An 18,479-nucleotide genomic window follows, 5' to 3' on the forward strand; every position below is an offset into this window, starting at 1 on the left:
ATATATATATATATATATATATATATATATATTCATTTTTTTCTTTAAAAGACATATACTTTAGTTATTTCTCTCTAAATATTTATGATTTATATATATATATATATACATTTAATAATTATAAATGATATTATATATATGTGTATTTAAATAAACTTTGGTTTGTTTTAGTTAGAATCAAATTGAAAAATAATGTAATAATCATATAATGTTAATTATTTCTATTGAAATACAGAAATAAAAGAAAAAAACATTATTTGGATAATATGCTACACGAATTAAAAAATAAATTAAACATCTTATAATGTATAATATCAAATTATAATTTGTTTTAAATATAAATATAAATAATATAATGCATGTCATATAAAGTTAATTGAAAAAATACCCTAAAAATATTTTAAAAAAATAACACATATCGTAAAAATCAATGTCAAATAGCAACTTCTTAGACATTGTTAAAAGAGAATCTTATTATAAGATAGTAATAATAATTAATTATTTTGTTTATTGACATCACACTCCAGTTTTTTTAAATATATATAATGTGAAGCACCATTTTTCAACCCACTAATTATTTTCACAGCAAACACACATTTTCTGTCTCTATCTCTCTGATTTGTTCTTGAATTTTCTATCTTCGACACACATTTTAATCTTTTTAATCAAATATTTTAGATTGATCCACATGGGCTCAATTTTGTGCTGTTTACGCGATCCAGATACCACCAGATATACGATAAAGGCTGAATTACAAAGACTTCAACAAATAGAACTTAACAAAGTATCCGAGGAGTTCCGAAAGCTTCAGCTAAATGTAGACAGACAGGCGGCGGAGCAAAGACTTCGCCGTCAAGCCGAGAACAAATCAGCCAAATTCGAAGAACGTCCATAAGTTGACCATTGCTTACATATNTTTTTTTTTTTTTTTTTTTTTTGGCTCAACATCAACTTTCCATTATCCAAAAGAAATTCAAGATACATAATATCCCCTCCATAGAATTGGACCAAATGCTATGATTCGATCTAGTAACACTCTGAAACACTAGGCGAATCCAACGATAGTTGATCAAGAAACGATTGTATTTTTTAAGCTTACATATGTTCTTGTAAAGTATAAATTGTAAGAAAAGTCTTATGCACATTTGCGTATAAATTAATAGATATGAACCACAACATTAATTAATTACCAAACTTGTTTGGTTTATGTTAATATCAAAAAGGAAACACAAAGTTTACAGTTTAAAAAAAACAGAAAAGTACATATTACATCAAAACGTGATACAAATTAATTTATACACAAAAAGAGAGCTAAAGATATCAACAAGACAAGACAAGACAAGACAAGATTACACAAAAAGTACATAGTACAGCGTGCGTAAAGCTCATATATCTTTTGAACCTTATATATAAAAATATAATACAAAGATATGAGGAATTTTTTTATTATTTGCTGAGAAATACAAAAACACTTTTTGTTAATTATTGGAGTATATATTAAAATCAAGGAAAAACACGATTTTAGTCAAATATAAAGCTCAGTTGGCGCAATGTTTAATGTTGAATAGACTTTAGTCAAATAACTTGGGTTCGAATTCAAAAATTTAATTTTAGTCATTTCTTTTTAATATAGGATAAAATAGTAATTTCCCCTTCTTCTTCTTCCTTTGGACTCTCGATCCACACCCCAAAACACGAACCTCTTTGATTTTTTTCGTTTTTCATCAGGTTTTGATCGATTTGCAATATATTTAAACACAGAATATGTAGATTTAATCATAATAATTGATTTTCACATAACTTAACCAAAAAGAAGAGTTTTTTCAAAAGATCCGATTGTATGAAATCACGGCAGTTATATATGTGCCGCCAAATGCTTTTCCAGCGTTTAATCGACCGCCGAGACCGATTTTTAAAATAGAGTTAAAAAGACTAAATAAGTACCGTGCTATAGCAAATATTGAATTTTATTTAATAAAAATTTGTATATTTCATATTTTAAAATAAAATTTTAATATGTTATATTAGCATATGTATATGAAGTTATAATAATAATGTATTTTCTACAGCATAACTTGAATATCATTGTAAGACATAATTTTGTAAATTTGGTTTTTAATAAGCGAGTTATTTCATTAGGAGTAATTTAATATATGTTATACTTTTTGTTTTAATATACTTAGTTTCTTGAAATTCTTTCATATTATAGTGACATATTATTGATCCATACTATAACAAATCAAATTATAATATTTATAGTTTCTAACTTTTTGATATATTAAATATTAATGATATTCTTAAAAAATCAATTTCCAATATTTTAAAAATATTTCAAATTAAATTATTTAAAAGTTATTATAGTATGTAAAATTATATAATTCAACAAAAGAAATATACGAAATTTAATTTAAATATTCAAATTTTAACTCGTTACTCAGTCAAAATTTTAGTTGAATAGTTATCTTTTTAAAAAAATATATATTACTAAAGCTTGTGTTGACAAAAAAATATATATATATTACTAAAACTTTAATATTTTATAGATTGAATAATTTATATTTGTTTTTAAAAATTCCACTTATGGTATATCCAAAAATAAAAATATTATTTATTTTATAATAAATAATAAATAATATGTTGATTTATTTTTTCACAAAAATAGAATCATATAAAGATGAGAGGTGAAGTATAAAGATAAGTAACAAATTAATATGGTAAGTTAGATATTAAAACAATTGTTTGATAAATAATAACAAAAGAAACGTTTAAATTATATTCCTAAAACTTTTAAAGGCCGACAATGCTCTCTCTCTCTTCTCTCTCTAGTATCATTTAGAGAGAGAAAGCAAAATCGATTTCGCCGACCGGATAAGTTCCAGTGCTCGCCGTCCCGTTTAGTCGGGCTTCCGTATGATATCGCCGGTTTCTTTTAATGGTGATGATCAGCTTTCGTCCGGTAACGGTGGGTTCACATAATCATCGTTGGTCGGCTCGTCGTTGCTCCCATGGCCTTCGGATCTAATTGGATTCATGTTAGACTACAAAGTATTGCATGTCTCGGCTTCCGACGTTCTCCGGTGTTTCTCATGGCCTTCAACCAATCATCCCATGGCCATCCATAATAGTTTTTGTGGGTGGTGCTATGGTTAAGGCGGCTTTTTCTAAACTTCCTCCACTCGAACCATTCTTCATATCTGGGTGAAATATGATGGTTCTTGGCTCCTTCATACCGGATCCAGTCAATTGAATTATTGACATCACCGGCACAAGCAACTTTTGACGGTTTTAATCTAGGTTGCACTGAAACGGGGACGGAAAACGGTGAAGTAAAAATTTATAGATACGAGTACGGTATGGGTACTTCAATAAACATATAAGAAAATATACCCATACCTTGAATAAGAGGAGATTAGTAAAGCTAATGGGAAAAGGAGAGAGGGGAAAAGAGTCTAGAAAGTTGAAAAACATGAAGAAATGAAAATATGCTTATGATAAGAGTGCTTTGAATGAAATGAAATGGATGCAAATATCAAAAAATTTGATGTTATCTTCCCCTAAAGCATCTAAGGCGTCCCCATAGAGTCCCCGTAGAGTTTCCGTCCCCAACATGTCCCCGGTACGGGGGCGACTACCAAATAGACGTACCCGTGCATCATAGGTTTTAATCTTCTATTGGAGCTCCATCTTGACAATCGTTGGTAGCCCAAGATATCTCACTATCGAAGTCTCCACATAATCAAGAGAGGACTATCTGACCAGAAGTTTAGCTATGATGATGTCCGCTTATCGAAGATGCAGAATCAAGCTTTAAGTTACAAAAATTAACTGGAAAATTGAAGAAGTATGAGGCAAGGTGATAATCTTTGTAGATTTGATCTTCTATCTTGATTTTCTGATAGTTGTTTCTGTTAATCAATCTTTTGAATCCGGAAGTTTTCTTAAAACTTGCCGACTTGTGTCCGAAGGGATTTCGACCCTTGTCGGCTTAGTATCCGGAAGGTGTCAATTTGAACCTTGTCGGATTTGTTGTTGTAATTTTGTATTCAGTTTTAGATCCGGGAAAGGTTTGTTTCCGCTGGCAAAATTCTGGGGAGCTAAATGTCTCCTCCGGCTTTGTAACATGTTGTTTCTCAAAGTTACTGAACGAGATCGTGACACGTGTCAATTATATCGATAAGATATAGACACATGTCTAAATTACTGCTTAACATGATTGTAACATGTGTCAAATTAACGATCTTAGATTTTGACACATGTCTAAGTTAACCGCTAAAAAAAAAGTTAAAAAAAAATATTTATCAAAAAAAAACTAATCCAAAAAAGAAGGAAATATTTACCTATCACCGTAAAGAAATAGAGCATATATCTTATTATATAAAGATGTATATTAAGTGGTATCTCATATCAAATCAAAACTTTAAATAGACAAATACAAATTATGCGAGATCAGAAAACCGTACTAAGAAAAGAAAACGGGATATCATGAGTGATGATCAGATTGCTATTATCGAAAATACACTTGCAGATGAACCTCATATAAGGCTAGATTTAACTATGCTTCATATATGGGTAGACAAACAAAATCAATGTGCAAGTACAATATTTATATAATACTACACATATATCTTCGACTACTTACACCTATCTAACTATTTTCACATCTATGAATAATAGACATCGCATTATTTTAAAATTTTTATTGATTTTCATTGTCTAACATAGTTTACCAAAATACAGGGTTTCCAAATTATAACTTCGCAACTTAGCCTATGATAAGGACTTTATTCTATTTGTCTTATACAATTTTGGATATGAATCTACGTACTATAAATTTTTTTTTATTTTAATTTACATTTTATATCTATAAATTATCTAATACTCCTATATCATCGTTGGTTATAATCTTTTATTCTTTTAATTGTCTTTTAATTTCTCAAATTTTATTGGGTTGGTCATAAACTCATTGCAATCTTGTAGATATGTTTTCTTCAGTTTAGCATCCAAAATATATTTTGAGTAAACAATTTTAGTGGTTAAATAAACTGTCACTACAAATTTTAATGGTGAAAAAAAACTACGTCAAAGTGAAAGTAAAGAGACAAAAATTGGTTTAATTTGTTCACAGAAACATTTTATAGGTGGTGTCGTGGTGATAAAGAGCATATTTTAACAATAAAATATTTTAGGATGTAAGAAAACATCTTATTGTCAAATTGTACGTAGATGCTAATAAGATGACGCTTTGATGGTTGATTGCATGCAAAACATTTTGTGAATAAGCTGTTGAACATTTTTAAAATTTGACAATAATAATATTCGTAATGGTTAATGTTTTAAAAATATTTTGGTGGTCCATGATTTAGATTTAAGATTATTGTAAGAATTGTAATAATAATTTTAAAATATAAAATATAAATTATTGTAGTAAAGTAAAATTTTTTCTCTAACTAAAAATATTTATCTATTTATTTTAGGAAAAATTATTTCTCTTACAAAAAAATATTTATATACTTTTAACTTTTTTAATTTTATTAAATAATTTTAAAACCCGCACGATGTGCGGGTCCTAATCTAGTTTATTATAAAAGAAAAATTCTTGGATTCACCACTAGGGGTGAACCCTTCTTATTCACCCCCTCTTAGTTAAGGAAACAAAATATTGATTAAAGAAATAAATTCTGTATATCAATTAATTTTAAAATTATTAATTCTAAACATTATATTATAGTTTTAAATTATAACATCTAAACTCAAATCACTCTTTTTATAAACCCAAATTAAAATATATTTTTTTAAAATTGTAAAATCTAAACCCTAACCACTATTTTATAAACCCAAACCGATATATAATTTTGTTTAATTTTAAAATCTAAACCCTAACCACTCTTTTGTAAACTTAAACCGACATATAATTTCGTTTAATTTTAAAATCTAAACCCTAAACTCTAACCACTCTTTTGTAAATCCAAACCGACATATAATTTCATTTAATTGTAAAATCTAAACTCTAAACACTTTTTTGTAAACCCAACTCGACATATAATTTTGTTTAATTGTAAAAACTAAACCCTAACCACTTTTTTGTAAACCCAAACCAACATATGATTTCGTTTAATTGTAAAATCTAAACTCTAATCATTATTTTATAAACCTAAACCAACATAATTTCTTTAATAAAAAATCTACATAATTGTTTTGCTTAACTTATTTTGTCTTTTTTTTTTTAATTTTGATTTATTTTATAAATATAATATGATATGACAGTTTATTGTATTTTGATTGGTTAATTAACAGGGTTGTATAAGATTGGTTTTATCATAGAGATGAACGGAAGAATTTTTCATTATAAAATCTATATAAAAAACATATACTTCAAGAAAAAACAAAAAGGGAATTAAACGACAAACGTTTTGGGTAAAAGTGCTAAATCCCATAAATGCCCATCTCCATCATTTTCTTCTTACAAAACCGCTTTTGTAATTTTCAGTTTTGTAAGAAAACCCAAAAGAAAAAGTATCTATTATTTTTCTTGGAAGGAACAGAGAAATGGTTTCCGACTCGGACCTCGTGACCCAGCTCCGAGAAATTCTCCGTGGCTCCGACCTAGAAACAACGACTGCGGCTAGCGTCCGCCGTCAGCTGGAGGCGTATTTCGGCGTCGAATTAACCTATAAGAAGGCTTTCGTCAGGGAACAAATCGATGCTTTTCTTGAAAGCGGTGCTTTGTTAGAAAGCAAACCCGAGAATCACAAGGAAGAGGAAGAGGAAGTAGATGAAGATGAAGAATGTAATGGCGATCAAAATTATGAAGAAGGAAGTGAAAGCAATAACGAGAAGCCCGAACGGTAAAATTTTTTGAAACTAGTTATTGCATTCTTCTGATTTTTTATAAGAGAGTTGTGAGATTAGTTTGCTGTCTCTTGTAATTGGTTTTTATATGAAAGAATTCAAATTTTGTGATTTTTGTATGTATTAGACCGGTAGAGGCTAAGAAACGTCGGGGTGGGTTTAACAAAATATGTCAGCTTTCTCCACAACTAGACAAGTTTCTAGGAACTTGTCAATTGGCTCGAACAGAGGTATTGTATTCTGTTTCTTGATAATTTCGTTTTCCCTTTGATGGCTTAGTTGGGAGAGAAGCTTATGAATGAGTACATTGTTATTTTCATATATAACAGGTTGTGAAGAAAATTTGGGCATATATTCGAGACCACGATTTACAAGATCCAAAGAATAGGCGAAATATATTATGTGACGAGGCACTTCATTCGTTATTTCGTGTAAAGGCGATTGATATGTTTCAGATGAACAAGGCATTGGCTAAGCATATCTGGCCACTAAATGATGGAGATGGTATTTTGCGTGTTGTCTCACTAGCTTTTTATGTGACATCTTGAAGAAGATTATGTTGTTGTTTATACTTCTTCTTGTGAATGGTTTTATCTTTATAAGGGAGTGTTAAGGATGTGAAAGAGGAAGATGAAGGCGAGGCATCAGGGGAAAAAGATGAGAAAGAGGAGCAAAACGAAGAAGCGGTAGAGAATAATGAAGAAGAAAGTGGAGAAGAGGAAGGTCCTAGTTTACGAAAACGCAAACGCAAGAAAAGAAAGTTAGTTAGTTCTTTGTTTCTCTCAAATTTTGTGTGTTTGTCTGGTTATATATAGCTTAGAGCCAAAAGAAACTAAGCCCTCGCTCTCTATTGAATTAGACCAGCCAAGTCCGAGGAGAAACCGAAGAAAAAAGGAGGCGGCTTTACCAAAGTTTGCAGTCTTTCACCAGAACTTCAGGCATTTACTGGAACCTCTCAGTTAGCTAGAACAGAGGTACTTATATAACTGACCTTTAGTGAATTAGTACCTTAGAGCTTCTTGAGTAATGGCAAAGCCTTCTGGATGTGATATTTCATCTGACTAAATGAATGGTTTCACATGTCAGGTAGTGAAAATGCTTTGGAAATACATAAAGGAGAACAATTTGCAAGATCCATCTGATAAACGCACAATAATATGCGATGAATCATTACGGTCTCTGTTCCCTGTCGACTCTATCAATATGTTTCAAATGAACAAACAATTAGCCAAGCACATTTGGCCTCTAGTACAGGAGGATGAAGGTATGTGATGATTGGAAAGTGTTCTTTTTCATATTTCTTGATGTAGTCAACTAGTCATCTCTATTTAGTATCCCTAAGACATGTGTTTATGTGCATACAATGTCCTCTAGTACACATAAAAAGTTTTGAATGTTTTTGTTGGTAAAGGTTGAAATTGTTGTAACCTTTTCTCTGATTAGTCTTGTGCTTTCATGAGTCATTTGTTCAAACTATATCGCCTCTATGGCTTCAACCGACAGGCTTTTGATAGAAAAAGTTTGTCTTTCTTTGCATACACCAACTTTTGTGTGGTCATTTCTTTAGCAGGAACAACTAACGATCCAGAGAAGGGAAAGCAGAAAATGGATATGAAGATAGAAGAAGGTATGGACATTTTCTTAATCTTATTCATGTTATCTAGTCAAGGCGAAAACTAAATCATCTACCTTTTTCAACTATATAGATAATGATGAAGCGAATAAAGAAATGGCTACTTCATCAATTATCAAGACTGAACAATGATTCTATGAGAAGCTGAAAGAAGTCTTTGATGTTGTTTTGTTCAAAGGCGACTTGGTCCCAAAGCTTCTATAGATAACCACCACTTCATCAAGACTGAACAATGGGCCAATTTTGGTAAGTAATTTCATATAGGCGACCCCAGATTCAACTGATGTTAAGTAAGCATTTGTTCACTCTTGGTATATATAGTGACAAAACTAGACCTGACCAGAGCTAATTTGGTTTCTTTGACTAAAAGTTCTTAATCAGACTTTAAAACTAATGCAATGAAGAAAAAGTTATGTGATAACATGTTTCAACTTTGCTACCAAAATTTGTATAATAATACTTGCTAAAACACTTCAACCTAACTACCAAATTTTCTGAAATAGTACAATGATGCAATAGAGATACAGAATGTGGTCATTGTATTAAAATACCATAAGGTGGCATTTTCTGTGTTCTTTCACTCAAAACTCTCTGACACAATTATCTTTACCACAAGAAGTAAACCTTCCTCTGTTTTTACAATCTTACATAATAGTAATGCTATTGAGAAAAGAGTTCGGTCATGATCTTAAACGCCACAAGGTGTTTGTGTCCTAAACGCAAAACCTTAAAGTCAAAATAAAATCTTGACACAATTTGCATGCATATGATGACACATCAACAAATTTCTCTTTCTTTATATCTTCTCAAGATTCATGCATTTATGTTTGAGTTGATCTGTCTTGGGGACCAAGTGTAAATAAGAAAACCTAAACGATGCAAGTATATTTCCATTTTTGTGTTCGAGGCTAATTACTAAACTTTACCATTTCGGTGCTACTATTGAAATATAAATACACGTCATTATTAAAGTTTACTTACTCTGTAAAGTTTATCATCATGCGGCCGCGTTATACTTTGGTATCGTTTGCAATGCGGCTGATACGACCGTCCATCCGCCGTCTAACTTCTATTGCATACCCTGACTCTGAGTTCATGTCGTATATGAACAATAAGGCTAAGTTCATCAATAAAGCACTAGACGGTTCCGTTCCTCTTTGTAACAATTCCGTTCCTCTTTGGGAGCCAGTACTCGAGGTTCGTGAAGCTATGAGGTATACGCTTCTCTCAGGTGGCAAACGACTAAGGCCAATGCTCTGTTTGGTCGCTTGTGAGCTCGTAGGTGGCCAAGAGTCAACCTGCCATGCCTTCTGCCTGTGCGGTTGAGATGATTCACGCGTCGTCGCTCATCCTAGATGACCTTCCTTGTATGGATGACGACAGCCTCCGCCGTGGAAAGCCCACCAACCATATAGTCTTTGGTGAGAAAACAGCAATCTTGGCCGCTAATTCTCTCATGTCTTTGGCCGTCAAGCAGACATCAGCATCAACCTCCTTAGGGGTGCCTTCAGAGAGGGTTCTTTGGGCCGTTGAGGAGATGGCGAGAGCTGTTGGGATGGAAGGACTCGTTGCGGGTCAAGCGGCGGATTTGGCTGGAGGAAGTATGAGTTTTGAGAATAAAGATGATGAATTGAGACATCTTGAGTTGATACATATTCATAAAACAGCTGTTTTGGTTGAAGCTGCGGCTGTTGTGGGAGGTATTATGGGAGGTGGGTCTGATGAAGAGATTGAGAGGCTTAGGAGATACGCGAGGTGCGTTGGACTGATGTATCAGGTTGTGGATGATGTGCTCGATGAGACCAAGTCGTCCGAGGAGCTTGGGAAAACTGCCGGAAAAGATTTGATTACCGGGAAGCTGACTTATCCAAAGCTGATGGGTGTGGAGAATGCGAGAGAATATGCAAAGAGGTTGAATAAAGAAGCGCAGGGACATCTTCAGGGGTTTAATTCAGACAGAGTGGTTCCTTTGGTGTCTCTCGCTGATTACATTGTCAAGAGACAAAACTGACCATTGCTCCCAAAGCATAATGACAAATCAATGAAAAGCTTCGAAGTGTATGAAAGTGCAAAACGGAGAAATTTGTTTTTTTAATGAGACAAAATAATGCAACGAAGAAAAACGTAATTTGGTAACATGTTCCAATTTAGCTAACCAAAATTTGCATAAACATTACAATGGTTCTATAGCGAAAGAGAGTTTTGGTCATAATATCAAAACACTGCAATATGTTGTGTTCTAAACTCAAAACTTGAAGTCAAAAACTCTGACACAATTGTCATCCCCACAAGAAGTTAATCTTAGCAAGCTCTGATTAGACTCGCACTTCTCAGTTGGTTTCCAAACTAAGCGATTCACAGCCGAGACATGACACATGAACGGTTCGAGGCGCAGAGCAAGAGCTGCTGTTGCAGTCGTACCTTCCTCTGTTTCTATAATCTTTATGGTCCAAAGCTCTATCAGTCCGCTTTCCATCCCAACCGCCACACAGCCGCTCTTCTCCTTGCGGTCTAACCCCGTCCAAGCCACAGCTGTAACACTGCTCCCAAACTGAGGCAAGGCAAGAATCTGTTTGATGCGAGCGTCACTCTCGATGGACCAGATTTTCACAGTCTTGTCCCTTGATGAAGTTGCAAATTGGTGGCCAAATGGGTTCCATGAACATGCCCATATAATCCTCTTGTGTGCTTCAACCTTTGCCATGAGTTTGTGACTAACCTCGCCACTGTCTGAACAAGAAGCAAAAAACAGACAAGATAGAGATGTTCAAAATTAGACACTTTTGAATGTTTTGAGAAAATCTGATATTGAACTGTGAAGTTGAAACCGCTTGAGTTACCTGTCCTTTGGATCGAGAAAACGGAGAAGTGACGATCTCTTGAGACAGACAAGAGCATAGTGTCATCATAAGAGAACTCCAAGTGTGTCACCGTCAAACTGTGAGATTGCAAACGACCAACAGCTTTCCATGTCCCAACCTCCCATAGCCATATCTCTGCCATGGATGCAGATTGAGCCTGAAGAAGTTTGTGGTTCATTTATAAAAAATAATTTAGTAATGTAATCCTGCTTAGTTAGATCTAAAATCTTAATCGAGGAGATTGAACAAGTGTAAAAAAATTCTGAAAACTGCATTAGCTTACCTTACACGATGAAGCAACAAGGTTTCCTTTGTGGTCACCGCAGAGAGAAAAGAGTTCATTACCATGACCATAGAGTTTATGAGATTCCGGCCATAAAGTATGAAAAGCAAGCTGATCTTCGATTGGAGGCTCTTTCAACTCCACTGGAGCTGCCTCTGGAACTGTCTCAAATGTATCTAGACCGTCGCCTCCGCCATTTCTCTCCAGCGGTTCACTAGAAGCTGCAAAAAGAAATTAATATGTATCTCAAGATTGCTTTTGGTAAAAAGCTAGAAACAATGGTGTTGAATCAATCAATTTCTTACAGTGTAAGTAGATAGGTTTCTGTGATAATCCAAGAGCAGACATATTCGCTCCAAGGACCTGTACATCTTCTTGTAAATCCTCAGGGAAGCTGCCTTCTCCTCCCGCACAAGTGTGGTTCAGAGTCATCAAGAAGGACAGAGGAGCCTCAAATACTCTCACAACTTTCTCTTCTGCCCCACTAACAAAACGGTGGTTGCCTTTACCTTGAACCATAGCCACACAGTTAATATCATGTCCGTGAACCTGAGGACGAGCCAGTTCATGCCAATGCTCATCCTCTACTTCATTTCCCTCATCATTCTTCCATGATGAGAACACACGAGTGGTCTGCAAAATCACAAATTTTGAGAATGAAATGTAAGAAAATACTCTTTTTTGCAATATGATATAATGAATCAATTTAACATTCTCAACCCTAAACACTGACCTGATCATGGCTCACTGATAGCATGTACTCGCCGGTTCTAGCCCATGTAACATCAGTCACGGCAGCAAAGTGACCCGAAGGAACTTTCTGCATCTGCCAATTCTCAGACTCTTTGGTGCTACTGACATTTCTCCAGAGATGAAAAGATCCGCCATATCCATGAGCCAGAATCGACAGACCATTTGGGCACCAATGGCCACCGTAGAAACCAAGAGCACAGTGACTTAGCTCTCCAACACATACAACGTTCACCCACACACCCGTGTTCTTCTCAGGTCGCCATATCATCATCGTTTTGTCCATTGAAGCTGATAAAATGCTCAGCGGTTGGTGGTTAACTAACCTCCCATCAATGGAACTGATAACTGGAGGTTCCCATTCCACAGAATAGACCCAATCTTCATGTCCAATGAGAACAGATTCGACAGAAATCTGATATGTGGATGTCCCTGAGACAAAAACTGGGCCTTCAATGTAAGAAGCTAGAGTGATTTCTCTTTGCCACGAGCCAACATCACCAACTAACACGAGTTTCCAGATCCGAATAACTTTGTCCTGGGAAGAACTCACAAGCATAATACAATCTGTGGTTTCTTCTGTTGTGTGTAACGGCAATGAGAAGTCCAAACTCCGAATCCAGTCCGTGTGGCCTTTTAGCTCACAAACAGAAGTAAACTGAAAAAGGATGAAACCAAAAAACTCTCACAACTGTTTTCTTTTTTTGAGAATATATTGCCAGAAAAGTGAATCGGTAAGCACCTTTCCTGTTCTTTCTCCACAGTAAAGTTTGATTTTATTGTCCAATCCACCCAACGCAAGAGCAAATCGACCAGGATTTTTAGGCAATTCCGCTAATGAAAGCGTTACAATTGCTTTGGTGTCAACACAGATGGAGTCCAAACACACCACTTTACATTCCTCTGCAACAGATAACACAGAGGCCAAAACAAAATCGACTGCTTAGAAGACATGGTTGACTTTGTTTAACCGGTAATATACTGCAGGAACGTTAAAANCAACATCACCAACTAACACGAGTTTCCAGATCCGAATAACTTTGTCCTGGGAAGAACTCACAAGCATAATACAATCTGTGGTTTGTTCTGTTATGTGTAACGGTAATGAGAAGTCCAAACTCCGAATCCAGTCTGTGTGGCCTTTAAGCTCACAAACAGAAGTAAACTGAAAAAGGATGAAACCAAAAAACTCTCACAATTAAATTTGTTTTTTTTGAGAATATATTGGCATATAAGTGAATCGGTAAGCACCTTTCCTGTTCTTTCTCCACTGTAAAGTTTGATTTTATTGTCCAATCCACCCAACGCGAGAGCAAATCGACCAGGATTTTGAGGCAATTCCGCTAATGCAAGCGTTACAATTGCTTTAGTGTCAACACAGATGGAGTCCAGACACACCACTTTACATTCCTCTGCAACAGATAACACAGAGGGCAAAACAAAATCGATTTAGATACTGCTTAGAAGACATGCTTCACTTTGTTTAACCAGTAATATACTGCAGGAACGTTAATGCTTACCACTAGACTGAGCCGGAAAAGAAACATCCCAGAGATTCACAACTCCATCAGAAGAAGCAGAGGCAAACATTGCATCGGTTTCAGAAACCATATAAGCGGTGATGCAAGTTACACCTTTCTTGTGAGAGAGTGGTAGTTGTAGTACATGTCTCCACTGTTGCTAAACCAATCAGAAAAAACATACTAGGGATCAGAGATAATACAGAAACTCTAGAGAAACTCAGATCAGATTGAGGGAATTTTACATTGTTATGAAGAGTAGATAGTTCCCAGAGGATGATGATACCATCTGAGTCACCCGAGAGCAGATAATGCCGGTCCAAATTCTTGGCTGCGAACAATCACAGAACGTTAACCCATCTGATGTTTTTCTCCTAATATCTATACTCAAAAGTTCTAGAAAAGTATAACCTTTCACAGCAACTAAACCACCAAACCGTTGATACAGACTATCAATAGAAATTTGAATGCCTATGTCTTCTCAATTTACTAAAGAAATTATCTAGTAATGATAGCTATAACTCACAAATTGTTCAGTCTAAGTTCTCTTATCTGATAGAACATAAAAAAAAAAACTCTTCCTTTCACCTATGGTGCGATTCAACATATTAAAAACTATCAAGCATTAACAAAAACAGTTCCTAAGAAAAAGGAAGTACCTTTGAAAGCAAACTTGGAACTGGGCAACCAATGAGTGCAATTCACAGCAGCTTTATGTCCTGGAAGCGTAGTAAGAATCTGGGCAGTCTGCAAAAAATAACATCAAACACAAAAAGTAAAGAAAATCATATCTTGCTTTTGAAAGAACAAAGAAAGGAGGATTTTGAAAGGGTGGTGGATCGTAGAAAGAGAAGAGTGAAAGAAGCAGACCTTAGGGCAGAAAACAGCAACAGCGTTTTGGGCACCAAAGGAGACGAGACCAGAAGCTCCCCAAGAGACGTTATTGACGACTCTGTTGCATCCTGCTCCTATGAACACTCTCTTCGCTTCGACTTTGGTGTTTTCTGACATCTTTTTATCAAGAGGAGACGATTTGATTGAAGATAAGTAGGAATTACAAAGTTTCTCTTCTTCGTTCCTGCTGGTCGTAACCAGTTTATATCTAGCCGCCGCCGCCGGGAAATCTCGCCGGGAATTTGTAATGCTAAGTATCAGGGAAAAGCGGAGCACGACAAAAGAAAGGTTAGGAAAGAGAAAACACTAAATGGGCCGACATGTTTTATTGGAACAATTGGGCCCAAATTATCCTATTGACTTATGTTTTAAAGTCTGATTTAATTGCCAAATCTGATTATAAATTCACTAGATTATTACCGTCCGATGTACAGATTGATTTAGAGTTTTTAAAATAAAATAAAATAAAATTTAACCAAGAATATAAGTAAGTATTTTTAGTAAGTAAAAACTATCTATAAAAGTAATTAGATACACCGAGGTGTCCAACGTAAATATCTGGTGTAAAAGGTGCGATTTTGTGGTTGAGACTATTAATCATATTTGTTTTGAATGCCCTCACTCATGGAAAGTTTAGGATTCATCTCTGAATCCGGTCTAATCAGAGAGTTTTTCATATGAGTCGGTGTACTCAAATTTAGATTTTGTTTTCTGGAGGGATGTCTCTCAACAGGGAGATCCTGATCAACTTCTTCAATTACCATGATTTTTATGAGCAATCTGGAAGACCATAAATAATTTTTTTTTAAGGTTTAGAGATCGAGACAAATGATATAATTGCCCAGGCTTTGGGCGATAAGTTAGCCTGGGAAGAGGCGCTATCTTTTACGGTGGTCATGTTGACTCCATCTCCGTCCTCGGATGTCCAGGTTTCTACACCTTGTTGTCAAATTGATGGTTCTTGGAAAGCAACCAATGAGCATTCATGATTGGGCTGGTGGTGTTGCGTTGGTGAGGAGCGAACCTTGTTGTTGGGGGCCAAGTGTCTAAGACGGAGCCCCTCCCCCCTGCATTCAGAGTTTGAAGTGTTGTTGTGGGCGGATACGTGTTGAGTTACTTACTATGGTGCATTCTCCTGAATATTGGCCATCCTTCTCCAACTTACTCGATGAGATTAATTCGCTTGGATCCCGCATGCGACAAATCCGAAAACGGATTATCTTGTTCGTGCTTCGCATTCTCTTATCTCTGAAGTTTCTTTTGTAAACCCCTTCCCTCTGGCTTGGGCAACTAACCAAAAAAATTCCTTTTAATTTATTGTTTGGTTGAAAAAAAATAGATACACTTTTAGTTAAAAAAAAAATAGTTGTAGATGAGTTCAAAAGTATTAAAATTAAATGAAAATTAACAAAAAATATATATTTAATTTTTTTCGTAAGTAAAAACAATGTATAAAAGTAAAGAGATAAACTTTAAGTTATAGAAAATAATTGTTTTTTTTTGCTATAATACAATAATGTATATCTATTTACAAATCTACTGTCAACATTACCACTAAAAGTTTATTTGTACACACAAATATATTTTACTGTTAAAATATATTCTTTAGTCTTAACTACTACCAACAAATTGTCTTTATGAACGCATTAAATAACTTATTATATGTCTCTTCACTTTAACATTTTATAGTTACAAAAAAGCATAGGTTAATCTTACATACTCCTATCATATATATTACAATAGCAGTCTTTTGAATAAATTATTTGATTGGTAGAAAAAATATGAGACGATCTATTTTTTTTTACATCAATATTCTTTTTCTTTATGTAAAGGTGAGTATTTACATTTTTTTAGAAACAGTAACTAATTGTATAATTTTCACAATCATTTTTTTTATCTTATATAAAAATTAAGGGTCATTTTCTTGTAATATAGCAACTTAAAATTAAAATAAGTAAACAATATTATAATTTTAAATTTTATGGTATATATATATAATTTATCTTATAATTAGATTTTAGATAAAATTAGATTTTATTTAATCTATTTACTATTATATAAAACTTTTTTAGGTTAGGTTTTGAATTTTACATTTTTATTTTTGAAAATTTTAATAATGAATTGTCATTTGTCAACATCTGAATAATACAATTGACACATGTCAAATTTTAATAATGAATTGACATGTGTCAACATCTGAATGATACAATTGACACATGTCACGATCTTGTTAATGAGTAATTTTGTCATCAAGGTTTATAGAATAAGATATGACAAGTTGGCCAACATAATTGTGTACCTACTGAACCATCACGATTAACTCTGCACAATCCGTCTCGAAAACTTGACAGTCGACACCAGCCGCTAGAAGGGACTGCATAGCCCAAATCAGAGCTTGTAGCTCCGCGTGCAAGGGGGTAGGACTACGTCTAAGACTACATGCTCCCAGGAAGAGCGTTTTGTCCTCATTATTACAATACCACCAACCCAGACCTTCCAACGGGTCCGATATTTTCCAGGATCCATCAACCTGACACCGAGGAAGGGGATCCCTATCCTCCAAAACTGGCGAGAAATCCAAATATCTCTCAGAAAAGGATTTGGCTTCCTCCTATAATAATTTATCATTAACCGCTTGATTTATAATGTTAATAAAATCTGCCTCGATTCCCTAAAAAACTTTTTTATTCTTGTCCTTCCAAATTGACCATAGAATCCATGGTAGACGAAACGCTATATCTGCAACCCCGGATTGAGAAGACGCCTGATGATTGGCCCGCGTTTTCGAATCTGCTGGATGATTTTTCCTTGCTCAGATCCTCCTTTCCTGCCTTCACTCTTACCAGGATCCCTCGTGTGTCCAACGTGAGAGCAGACTGTCTTGCTCGTTCTTTGAGATCTTTAATTCCTGAAACTTCTTTTGTAAACTTTTTTTCTCCTGTTTGGGCAACCAATCTTGGAGTTCTTTTTTAATTTAATTTAATGTTTGGTTGAAAAAAAAATTATACCTACTAATTCTATAATATAATAAGATAATAATATTTTGAAAATCTTTTATAAATATATAATCTCATAAATACTATAAATTAATAATTAAATAAAATATCAAAATTTATATATAGATATACACACCATTTTTTTTACAAGTTCATTTCTAATAATTATTATCTATATATATATTTTTGAAGTACATTTTGGGTTTTACCCTTTTATTTGTACTTATTAAAAAACTTATTTACAAAGTTAATCCCCCAAAAAATTCCAAAAATAGCATTACTTCAGATTTTGTTTCCTAAATATTTTCATTTCATTCCAACTAAAAGAAATTACAGCAAAATCAATATGGAAACATAAACTATGATATATTTAATCACACTTTCTATAGTGTTTTGAAGATATTATATCTATGAATCCTTTGCAAACAAAGAAAACAACAATTTGATTTCCATTTTGTTTTCCAAAACATGTGAGCTTTGATTCTTAACGTAAGAACAACTTCGATTCACATTTATTTAAATATTATAATTAATATGTATAAACTTAATAAAATTTTAAAATATTACGAATGCGTAAAATTTAAAAAAGTTTAAAATACTATATAATATGGTTATATAGTAGATGAGTTATAAAGAAGACATGTTGGAATTAATGAAATATCATTAAATTTGTGCTAATACAGGTAAAATCCT

The 18,479-nt window shown here is 33.9% G+C and overlaps 3 protein-coding genes across 6 annotated transcripts; 2 read left to right on the forward strand and 1 right to left on the reverse strand.

Annotated features, from left to right (window-relative positions):
- On the forward strand, nucleotides 6,486-8,903 carry LOC104742478 (upstream activation factor subunit UAF30-like). 2 transcript variants are annotated; one of them, XM_010463488.2, is made up of 8 exons: nucleotides 6,486-6,845; nucleotides 6,977-7,079; nucleotides 7,179-7,353; nucleotides 7,453-7,609; nucleotides 7,709-7,823; nucleotides 7,936-8,113; nucleotides 8,417-8,476; nucleotides 8,556-8,903. In XM_010463488.2, exons 1-8 carry the CDS (start codon nucleotides 6,547-6,549, stop codon nucleotides 8,612-8,614), a joined length of 1,146 nt encoding a protein of 381 aa, XP_010461790.1. In that variant the 5' UTR covers nucleotides 6,486-6,546; the 3' UTR covers nucleotides 8,615-8,903. The 2 variants fall into 2 exon arrangements, with proteins under 2 accessions (XP_010461790.1, XP_010461791.1); XM_010463489.2 differs by having other exon boundaries at nucleotides 8,420-8,476.
- LOC104742480 (geranylgeranyl pyrophosphate synthase 6, mitochondrial-like) lies at nucleotides 9,390-10,503 on the forward strand. Its single transcript, XM_019236400.1, is given in 2 exon segments — nucleotides 9,390-9,781; nucleotides 9,783-10,503. Coding segments are annotated over 2 exon segments (1,011 nt in total). The 5' UTR covers nucleotides 9,390-9,481; the 3' UTR covers nucleotides 10,494-10,503.
- LOC104742481 (elongator complex protein 2-like) lies at nucleotides 10,591-15,055 on the reverse strand. Of its 3 annotated transcripts, none has more exons than XM_010463493.2 (10): nucleotides 14,767-15,055; nucleotides 14,556-14,643; nucleotides 14,142-14,227; nucleotides 13,897-14,050; nucleotides 13,119-13,279; nucleotides 12,360-13,034; nucleotides 11,932-12,259; nucleotides 11,627-11,847; nucleotides 11,323-11,500; nucleotides 10,591-11,212 (listed from the first exon to the last, which is right to left on the reverse strand). In XM_010463493.2, the coding sequence occupies exons 1-10, from the start codon at nucleotides 14,905-14,907 to the stop codon at nucleotides 10,728-10,730; spliced, it is 2,517 nt and encodes an 838-aa protein (XP_010461795.1). In that variant the 5' UTR covers nucleotides 14,908-15,055; the 3' UTR covers nucleotides 10,591-10,727. The 3 variants fall into 3 exon arrangements, with proteins under 3 accessions (XP_010461795.1, XP_010461796.1, XP_010461793.1); XM_010463494.2 differs by lacking the exon at nucleotides 13,119-13,279 and adding an exon at nucleotides 13,628-13,788; XM_010463491.2 differs by lacking the exon at nucleotides 13,119-13,279 and adding an exon at nucleotides 13,628-13,788 and having other exon boundaries at nucleotides 13,897-14,056.

Source organism: Camelina sativa, chromosome 14 (genome assembly GCF_000633955.1).
Source record: "Camelina sativa cultivar DH55 chromosome 14, Cs, whole genome shotgun sequence".
Taxonomy (NCBI): Eukaryota; Viridiplantae; Streptophyta; class Magnoliopsida; order Brassicales; family Brassicaceae; genus Camelina; species Camelina sativa.

What these genes read in the sequence shown, in the direction of transcription:
- LOC104742478 (XM_010463488.2), top strand. Translation starts at nt 6,547, where the DNA reads ATGGTTTCCGACTCGGACCTCGTGACCCAGCTCCGAGAAATTCTCCGT. An exon ending in GTCAATTGGCTCGAACAGAG is followed by an intron (nt 7,080 to 7,178) that starts GTATTGTATTCT and finishes CATATATAACAG; the next exon opens with GTTGTGAAGAAAATTTGGGC. An exon ending in GCCACTAAATGATGGAGATG is followed by an intron (nt 7,354 to 7,452) that starts GTATTTTGCGTG and finishes TATCTTTATAAG; the next exon opens with GGAGTGTTAAGGATGTGAAA.
- LOC104742481 (XM_010463491.2), bottom strand. Translation starts at nt 14,907, where the DNA reads ATGTCAGAAAACACCAAAGTCGAAGCGAAGAGAGTGTTCATAGGAGCA. An exon ending in TATCAGTGAGCCATGATCAG is followed by an intron (nt 12,260 to 12,359) that starts GTCAGTGTTTAG and finishes GTGATTTTGCAG; the next exon opens with ACCACTCGTGTGTTCTCATC. An exon ending in TTTCTCGATCCAAAGGACAG is followed by an intron (nt 11,213 to 11,322) that starts GTAACTCAAGCG and finishes CTTCTTGTTCAG; the next exon opens with ACAGTGGCGAGGTTAGTCAC.